This window comes from Macrobrachium nipponense, chromosome 28, assembly GCF_015104395.2.
Source record: "Macrobrachium nipponense isolate FS-2020 chromosome 28, ASM1510439v2, whole genome shotgun sequence".
Lineage (NCBI taxonomy): Eukaryota > Metazoa > Arthropoda > Malacostraca > Decapoda > Palaemonidae > Macrobrachium > Macrobrachium nipponense.
In genome coordinates, this window is record NC_087217.1 from 43,422,352 (window position 1) to 43,432,932 (window position 10,581).

At 36.3% G+C, this 10,581-nt stretch overlaps 1 protein-coding gene across 1 annotated transcript; it reads left to right on the plus strand.

The window, feature by feature from the left end:
• The first annotated feature begins 5 nt into the window (after positions 1 to 5).
• LOC135201691 (uncharacterized) lies at positions 6 to 7,939 on the plus strand. Its single transcript, XM_064230840.1, has one exon. It carries the CDS (start codon positions 6 to 8, stop codon positions 2,130 to 2,132), a length of 2,127 nt encoding a protein of 708 aa, XP_064086910.1. The 3' UTR covers positions 2,133 to 7,939.
• The last annotated feature ends 2,642 nt before the right edge of the window (positions 7,940 to 10,581 follow it).

Genomic DNA, 10,581 nt, shown 5'->3' on the forward strand with positions numbered 1-10,581 from the left:
AAAAAATGTCTGGTTCCAGTGGGGAAAGTGGGGCTGCCCTTCCCCTTGGGACCAGCGCAGCCTCGAGAGACGTGGTGATCACAGACGCTCCAGTTGCCCCACAACTTCCAGTTATTCAGATGATAGATGATGATGAAGAGGAGGAGGAGGAAGAAGAGGAGGAAAAGGAAGTACACATAGATAAGAGACTGAAGGCGAGGAACGAGTGGCTGGCTAATAACGGTACGACTACGTATGAGGATGCGAAGGCCAATGTTAGTCAGAGGAAGTCATACTCCGCGAGAGAAAGGTTTCTGATGGACCAGAGTGCGTGCAACGAGAATGAAAAGTCCAAGTTATACGTGTCGGAGAGTAACAAGTGTGCTAGTGGTAAGTTTGGGAACTTGAATGAAAATGATAACAGTTCCAGTAGAAGAAAATCTGTAACGAGAACTTCAAACATAATATTGAATGGCAGCGACCTCAGTAGGGACCAAGAAATTATGTCTTATGGTAATATGAGTAAAACCAATTGTGTGACAAAGCAGCCGGTGATAAATACGACAGCACTGTTAACCGGGAATGGGGAGAGTAATCAAAATTATACAGGCAGCTGTACAGAAAGTAATGAGTCTCTGAAGGACCATGTCAATGGGAATAGACCGACTGATGGCATCAACTCACAACCCCAAACTGAAAATGGTATTTCCAATCAAGTTATAGAAGATGGATCAGTGAACCAAACCAGTAATAAAGTGTGTGAAAATGAAGATGTTGTTTTGAGCAATGGATGGCCCAAAATCAAAGATTACCAAGTAGAGTGTAAGGGAGAAAACAATGCATATACTCTGGTAGAGTCGAATCAGGACTCAAAGTCAAATTCTGGGTTCAACGACGAGGAGAGTAGCTTGGAAAACCATTTCAAGCAAGAAAGTGCCAAAGAGAACGAAGTCCTTCTGGAAAATCTAGTCAGAGAGAAAAAAGAGAGCAAGGTGTCCAAGTTTGTCCGCATGTTTAACAAGAAAGAGACCGTTCCTCTGGAGAGCAAGGACAGGGCCCCAGTCAGAAGAAATTCAAGTCGAGTTTGGGGGATGTGTATGCAAGTTCAGAGCCCAAGTTTTGATGATGAATATTATAAAGAGTGTAGCTACAAGAAGGACGAAAAGGACAGCGTGAAAAGTGAACCTCTAATCGACAATAATCACAGCGACTTCGAAACCAGCTTAGAGATAGGCCTTAATGGTAGTCGGACGTCTTCCAGCTTTCCAGAGGCCGAGGCTGCAAGCTATCGATCTCTGGACTTAGACAGAGAACCAGTCATTTCCAAGAAGAAAAACTCGAATGCAGAAGCCGACTCAAAAGTTGGCATGAGTTTGATCAGAAGCTTTGGAGGCAGGCGCTCCTTTGACAAGCCACAGCGTCCGAATAACTTCCCCAAGAAATGTGGCCCACCAGAGGAAGCTGAGTGTGGCAATGGGCTGGTCTCTAGAACAAGCAAGACACTTCCTGCTACACCTACGTCCAATGCTCCAAAAATGGGTGCCGACTCAGCCTCTAGTCACCCATTTTATAGACGCTTCTACAGTCACTGTATGGTACTGCCGACGAGAAAGAAGAAGAAAGATCACGCTAAGAAGAATGGAGATGTGAAAGGACCGGATATACTGCTAGACACAGCTCCCATTTGTCAAATTGAAGAGGTCGAGAGCCGAGACCTAGATAGCGAATCGATCTTTGCAAAAGGAAAATCTTGCAGTATCCAGGTAGAGGAGCCCAGTGATTCTCCCAAGAAAATACCAGTTGTTGATGATCTCTTGCTGGAGATCTTGGAAAATGTTAACATAGTGGAGCATGAGATAGATGACAAGGAGATGAAAAGAAAAAGCATTATCTACGCAGGTTCCTTAGATCCATTTGATTGTTCTGAGTTCAGGAATAAGAGCAGCTTGAGCACTGATGATGCCAGCACTGCTACAGGGGAATCTGGCATAGTTGTGATAGACGATGGGGCAACGAACGACAGCCTTGAGGCTTCTGATTGGTCAGGTGCCCCAAGCTTGACCTACAGCCCAACTCGAGGAGGTTTTCAAGGCATCACGAGATCTAACTCGCGCATCAGTTCTTTGATTTCGAAGTTCGAACAAGGAACCTGAGATCAAACGAGATAAACTAAAGGGAGTACATACCTTCAGTTCAGTATTGAATATAGTCTAGCTGCTTTTTGGTGATAATGTAATGAAGTGAGGTGTTTGTAAGCCGATAATAGCTATACTGTACAGTATATATATACATTGAGTAACTTCATGAAATTATTGATGCTGAGAGATATGGGATTTTGAAAACAGGTGTGAAACGCCTCACGAAAGATTCAAGGCACTGTGTTCATTGTGAGACAGATATGATGTAAGGAAGTTTATAAGTTTAAAATAATCAGGGTTATATAGTTTTTCCAGTTTGAACAGGTGAGGCATAAAGTTTCAAGTGATGCCATTTACTGAGCAAATCAAAGTAGTGCTCTTGGAGTTTGACCCTCCAGAAAATGGTCTAGCTTTCTCTTACCATTGTCATGACAAAGTTAAGATGCACTAGAATATTTCAACATTAAAGTCTTTGGTAATGTTTGAAACATTGTTGGACCCTTATGGAAATGATGTAGATACAGTTGAGGATCATTTTGTCTGGGAAAAATTCTTCCATGTGAATTGAAGTTGAATGTGGAATTCTACTTGTATGAACTTGTATTCTTTCAGTTTTACTACTTAGTTCTTCTGTCATATAACAACCATTTATTTTTTCTGAAATGTTGTTGCATACTTGTAGACCGAGTTTTCATTCTCTGCCAGGAATTGAAGTGAACAGTATGCACTGCAGTATGATGTCAGTATAGAAGAATATCTGGTAGTTCACCTTGTATGCAGTGATAATCTTCAATTCACTCCGGTCGAATGCTGTACCATTATTTTTAGATACACAGAGTTTATTTTCTATTTCCCCATTTATTGTGACACTGTATCCTCTTATCAGAGGAGAAGGTTCATTGAAAGAGGTAATGTTTGTTCAAGATCATCATTATCACAGAGGTTTACCTTTGAAATGTTCCCTGAGAAAAATGTCATCATATATTGATGTATAGTAGGACATTATAGAGCATTGAGCAGCATAGGTTAAATATGCTTGCATTGCCATACAGGACAAAGAAACGAATCCACGAGGCCTTTCCTACGTGAGTCATAGATTCAGACACCTTGAAAAGCAATCACATTTTTGTTATAAGTTTGAATTGACCATGAATGGAATTTTGTGTTATTGTTATGTTGTGACGATGTATTTTGAATTTGCCCACGAGGACTATCACAGATTTAGTGTTATAATTTTTAAAGTAAAATCATTATTATCATCATCATTGCATCATAGGCATCCTTGTCACTTTCATTATTATTGTTGAGGATATGACATGACCCTTTTTCTTGGACATAAAAATCTTTGCATATTGTTAAAGGTACACTGAAAATCCTTCAGTTTTATAAGGGGTGCTCTCCTACTCTCTTGAAGGATTGCGACAAATCAAGCTATCAACTCTGACATTATTTAGATCAGGTTCCAGATTGGTCTTTTGACAACCTGACCAAGCTGGTCACCATGTCAGTGTATCTTTAATATATCAAGATTTACGCTCCTAACAAACGGTCTTATTTTATCATCAACTTCATTAATATTATTATTATTATTATTATTATTATTATTATTATTATTATTCTTCACCCTTTTACATCAGGTTTTTCATTTATGCGTTCAAATTCTGACTAAGCCCTTTTGTGTTAGATGTATTTGAACTTCTGGGAAGTATTCCCATGAGATCCAAGCCCTAAAGTATGCCTCATAATCCAAGAGACTTCCATTCCTTTGAATATGGGCTTTTAAAATATGTCTTGATATCTAACTATCATCTAATATTTATTTTATTGACCATCATTAATATTGATAATCTCCAGACATGACATTCACTGTATTTATAAATGTACACTTTATCAGACTTGCTTTGCCACTAAAATCATTTTAATGTTTACTCATCAGATTCTTGTCATTCTTCTGTCAATTTTTAATCAGTAATTCAGGCGCATTGTGGCGGTCATTGCTTAAGCTCAACTGAGCAAAGGAGATATTATGAAAAAGAAGAAAATATATGGTAGTACTGATACACTGTGCATTGAGGAAAATTATTTTAGGCCTTTCAACATTTAGAGCAGACTTTAAATTTTCTTATTTAAAAAACAGTTATTTTAGGCTAGTCAACCTTTGGAACAGACGCTAAATTGTCTTATTTATCTGCGTATGTATAAAGTAAGTTAATGGTAATTGCTTCAGTTCCTGAATTCTTGACTTTGAAATACGTATATATATATATGAAGTCTTCCTCATTTAGTAATTAGACATTCATTTACATATTTAGACATTTAGCCATTAGGCACACTTTTATTTGCAGCTATTGTTACTCAGTTTTCAAACATGTATTTTTTCAGCTATTTATTTTTCACTTACAGAGTCTATATCAGTAAAGTATATTATACAAGGAATGTTTTATGTTTTTATATTTTATCTTTTGAAAGTATTTTATTGTATAGTTCATTTTATGAAAAAATGGTGGATTATTTTTAATTCAGTTGAATTTAGTCTAATAATGAAATCAGTCATTGGGTTAAAATATATCATTTGATACAAACAGATAAAAAATGGTTATTCAGGGATGCAAATACTGTGCTGTTTATTACGCACTACAGCCTCAAAAGTAAATCGCTTAACTCTTATTTGGGCAGAAGCACACTACATACATCATAGTATTATTGTATCATATTTAGGATCTAAAATTTTTTTAAATACAACTTTAATGGTGTCACACACTTGTGGGTTTTGTTCTGAATTGGTTTATCATTTTATTTAGCACAGCTTTGACAAATATGCAATGATAATTCCATTTGTTTATCATTTTGTTAATTTTGTTTGATAGACTTTGGGTCATACAGAGTATATACCCTACTCGAGCTGCTGAGCATCTAGTTTGTGTCTGGGCATGTCACTGATGGTAAACTTAACATCCTCATGATACTTCTGTCAAAATTGTAAGTTTGGTTAAATCAACAATTTAGGAAGCTTATCTAGGGATCTATACTTTTAGTTATCAAAGTAATAATTAAATAAGCTTATCTATAGACCATTTTGGTTCATTTTGACACCCAAAGTGCATCATGGCTGCCCAAGGGTCTGAGTAGGCTATAAAATCTGAATACTTTGTCCTGTAAATAGAGATTCCACATCAAAAATGGAAGCTCATTTCATCTAGTGATTTTCCCTCAGCAAAAATACCCATTTTAACATCAATCATTGTCTTCTCTGAATCTTGTGTTTGCTGTACATAACGTCAATGTGATTGAAAGTGCCTGACTCAACTTTCAATAACCGCAGATATTTTTTTTATTATTATTATTATTTTTTTTTGTAAATGTGTCAGTCTTCTGGCTCTGCTGCCACAGATGTTCCTAAGTGTGAAGGAGTCGACTTTCTTCCTTTCTTTCTTTTGTTCCTCTTCTGGGAGGAAGTAGAGCGAAATGACTGTTTGCAGACACTTATCAGTAACATTCATTCATCATTCTGAATCTTTGCAAAGAGTTGTTAGTGTTGGACTTTCAAATTTTCACAAACATGTTTGGTCATTTCTGAATCTTTGCTATTTACTTCGTAATGAATTGGTACATAGCTTTTATACTATGTACGTATTTGTCTTTTCCAGGCAGAGCGGCTGTTTACAGACACTTATCATTCTCAATCTCTGCAAAGATTCTAACTGGACTTTCAAATCTTGACAAACATGGTTGGTCATTTCTGAGTCTTCACTATTTACTTGGTAATGAGTTGGTCCATAGACTTTCTGTATGATTTGTGCCTTTTCCAGGTGTATTGTATTATACCTTTTTCAAACTGAGCTGCCGTCCCTGTTCGAGAAAGAGTGCTCGTGGGATATCTCACCCTAGCTTTAATTTGGGTAGGTTCAGAGATGGCTTTTCGTTTTTGTCTCGTATAACTTTTTTTAGCTTGTGAAATGTATAAGCTGGTTCTGGTTCCAGATTAGGTCATGCCATTAAGTCAGAGTTTGGTAATGTACAAGTATTTATCTTCTATTTTTTAAGATGTACAAATGAGCGAACATTGTCAATCATGAGAATTCCCAGGGTACATCTGATACTCTGCTATATTTTCATGCCTATGTGCTCTGACAGCATAGTAGTCATTTTCATTCATAAACAGTTGACAGCTATCTTACACCATAGTACTCATTTTCATTCATAAGTGACAGCTGTCTTACAGAACATTACTCATTTCATTCATAAGCAATGACAGCTGTCTTACACTATGCACTTTGGGAAACATAATACCAGAAATGAAATGAAGTACAGCAGTGGATTTTGGTAAATGAAATACAGTTCATTGCTGTTCCTTTTGTGCCAGTTAAGTGAGTTTGTATTTGTATTTGCTGGTACAGAATAGTTAATGGTTCATGGTTATGGATTACCACTTAGATAATCATCAAATATAAAACAAAAGCTCAGTGATGTCTTATTCTAACCAGTGCCTAAATTTGCACTTGGTATAAGACTATGAGCAGTTTTGGGATTAGAAAACTTCATGATCTTTTAGGCTGTGTATTTTTCTTACACGAAGTTTGACGTTTGTACATGACAGGTCTCAGGCGTTTGTGGAGTGTATTTGAGTCAGACAAAGCAAACAAACCATTTTCTTTGGAGTTTGTGGCATTCAAAGTGAGATAGAGCAGTGGTTTGTACTATATACATAGTGTTTAGAATCTACTACTGGTCACTTTTTTACCAGATACATATGTAATTGTAATAGCCAAAATGCCCACTTAACTTCTTGAATTCTTCACACTTTCTGGGTATGCTTGTCACTACAGAGCCTTAGAGCCACATGCAAGAATATGAATTAATTCTAATGTCTATAGCAGTAGTTGAACCTGCATCAGGAGAATCAGAGGTCACGTTGCCAATCTTGTTTTGATACTTGGGATGTGAGTTCAAATCCTGCTACAGATATCAGAATTATTTCATATTCTTACATTTGGATCTTAGGCTTTGTAGTGACAAGTGAATCCAGTTGAAAGGTTAAGAGGGCATTGTGGTTATTACAATTGCTATTAGTCAATTACTACTTAATAAATATAAAATTTTCTGATAATCACAGAAGAAAAAATAATCAAGAAGCAATCACAGATCATCTGGGTGTAGAAACATGTTTGGTGTACTCACAAAAAAGTTGCTGTCATCTTCATGAGTAGACATTCTTTGTCAAGTTATATTTTAGTGGTACTCTGATGTCTGATAACATGTGAGTCACATAATCTGCATGGTTAGGAAGTCACTGTCCATTGAATTAGTCACATCTCATGTCCAGTACTTAAAGATGCATTTCCAGAAAAGTTCATTTTTTTTAATATGTGGTTTGTTCATTACGAGCGACAGAAAAGTAAGTCCAAGATATTGTGCAAATTTTGGCCATAGTATTAATTCATACGTACCAAACTGAAATCAGTTCTCAAGGAAACGGATGTGGTGACATGGTCTTAAGAGTGTATGATACCGTACAGTTCTCGAATGGACTTTGTAGAAGGTACGGGAGAATCTTTGTCAAAAGAGTTTGACAAGATATGAGTTGCTGTAAATTATGTATATATATAATTCGTACGCATTCAGAAATAATAATGTATATGAACGATTTCCTTCGTAAATGTTCAGTATTCCTATATATATTTTGGCAAGTAGAGAGAGAGAGAGAGAGAGGAAGGTGTGAGCACAAAGTGTATGTGACATTTGCATTAGGGAAGTACTTTATATTTTGTGTACTGAGTTAATGTAAGTTTCATCTGATATTAAATAAAATCTTATTAATCAGCCTCTTTGTTTCATTAGAATGGTGTCACCCAAGGTTTTATGCTGATTACATCTGGTTGGAGTCAACTGATTAAATCTGGTTTGTGTCATTCAATCTGGTTGAAGTAAGCTGATTAAATCTGGTTTAAGTTAGCTCTTTATACCAGAGTTCTTGATATTGCTACCATTTTCCATACACCAGCATATTATTATTATTACTATTATAGTAATTATTATATATATAACATCAAGTAGTGTATTATACAGCTTTATATGGAACAAACCCAGAAGTTCAATGTCTTGCAAAGCAAGCTCAACAAAATAGAATACCCAGGAGAAAATACTTTACTGTTTCCTGTAAGCAATATGGCTTTCAGGATGCAAGTGCCTCAGTTCAGGGTACTACTTAAGAGTTTCGGTAAAACTTTTAGCAATATCAGAGCAGTGGAAGGGTAGATACTCTTCTGTACTTGTTGCAGCTAAAAGTTCCTTGAAACATGGGAAAATTCACCCGGATCTTCTGTGCATCATCTGTCTAATCTGCATCACTGTCTAGGTCGTGGAATCTTTTCAAGGTCCCCAGAAGAAAAGGCAGGTAGTATTATGAAGTTTTTCTGGATGTAAAGCATAAGGAAAAGGAATATTTAGTGCAAGTTTCCTCAGCCTTGCAGGTTGTATGAAATATGTCTGCGTTGACCTTTTGACATGCTTACATCTTACAATCTTTTAACTAATGTGTGAAGGAGAGCAGATATATTGATTGTGATTTTAATTTTGTCTGCCAAAAAAGAGATAGAGTAGTTGCTGTTTAAGAGTCTGGCTTTCAAAGTTACCACTAAATTGTCATTTCTCTTGGCAAAAATGTAAACCCTCTTATTTAAGGAAACTTTCAGGAAAGTTCTGGTTCAATTGTTCACTGGAGAAATATTGTAGTAACTTTCAGATGAACAACATATTCTTTGCCCCCTGTAGGCTTGTTCCATATTAAAAGCAGCGTATCTTTTGATTAATAATAGTGATGTCAAACTTGGTTGATCATGAATAATCTAAAGTAAGTTGACCTTTAGTCTTAAATTTGGGAGTTCTCAATCCTTCGGCTCATCTACAGGTTTTATAAACAAACCTTCCACAGTCTTATGGTTGAGTTTCCTTGCTTAAAAGTACAGTTAAAGAAGCTTTCCTTTATATGTTGATTTTTTACCTATGCATGTGTTTATTGTTACTTGTTGCTAAATACTTACAAGTATTTAATTATTTGTAACTAGGTACGTATGTTCATTCAACATCTGTTTGTTTATATTTGATATGTATTGTTTTTATTATTACTTTTTGCACTTCTCACTTTTCTTTCCCTTCTTTCAGGCTTATTTGCATTATTCCCTAAACATATGCATGCACTGCAAATGACAACAGAAATAATGATAGTGGCCTTCACTGTAAATGCAGCGAGCCTAAATTTGTGACAATGTCCAATTTCATTTCTTGATAGGAAGAAGCTATCATCATTTTCAGACAGTTTCACATCATGTCCTACCAGTGAATTCTCTTCACTCTTCTGTCATAGACTAAGCACATTCTAAATGTCCATTTGTTCAAGGTCATCCATCTACATCCAATTCAGTTATTGTTTCATCCATCATGCTTGTCTTAATCCTGCCAGTTCCATGTGTATAATACACTCATGGGGTACTCTTATTCATCAGCAGTATAGAATTCTTTTTCGACACCATACACCTATGTGGTCTAGGATTCTTTTTCTCAACTGCCCTTCCTTAGTCAGTTTTTACACATTATAATTAGCTCATCAATCACAAGTTCTCCAACTTTCAGCAAATTGCCTGTGACCTCTGATGGTCCTGGGGTGTGTCCACTTTACATCTTAACGGTTCTTTTAAATTTCTTTAAATGTCACAATTTCCATTGGTTCCTTTGTAATGTCAACGTTCTCCCATTTGTATTTATTCGTCTATGAGTTGGGGACATTTGATTTGACCCCTGGAGAGAATGCAGGTTAATGCTAACAGTTAAACTTATGTTAATGCTTCAGCTTTAGCCCACAAGGAATGCCAAGTTTTGGCAACAAACCAGCCAGAGAAATTTTTTTTTAAATCTCCATTTTCAGTTTGAGTTACTAGATAGTTAAAAAACTGTAATTGACTGAATACAAAATAAATTACTCCTGGTAATTGTTCCCAAAATTCTAAGTTTTCTTCCACCACTTCATCTTGGACCAATATACCCACTCTGATCTGCCTTGTTTCACTGCATTTTCACAAGAATAAAGGAGAGATATAAAGGGCACAGTTTGTGTTGGGACTTTTGATCCACTGCTAATGGGTCTTCTGTGTAGATACAAGAAGCTGTAGAAGATTTCTGCACAAGAACTTAATCCATGATTCAGCAGTTATTGACAAATGGAAGTAACTATTGTTCTTTTTATCTCTGTGGGCATTTTTTTTTTATTAAATCAAGTGTCCTAGTATAGAAGGAAATAACACTTTACACTCAACTATATTAATTATTACTTCTTGTGACTCAAAGATCCTCTGTGAAATTCCACACGCATGTCTTTCCTGTGCATTCGCTCCCACGAATCCCCGCTCATTTTTATCCTCCTGTCTCACAGTCTTCATCCAAGTGAGTATAGGTCTTCCATACCTCATGA

Excerpts from the sequence above, each read along its gene's own strand:
- LOC135201691 (XM_064230840.1), top strand. The coding sequence starts at position 6 with ATGTCTGGTTCCAGTGGGGAAAGTGGGGCTGCCCTTCCCCTTGGGACC.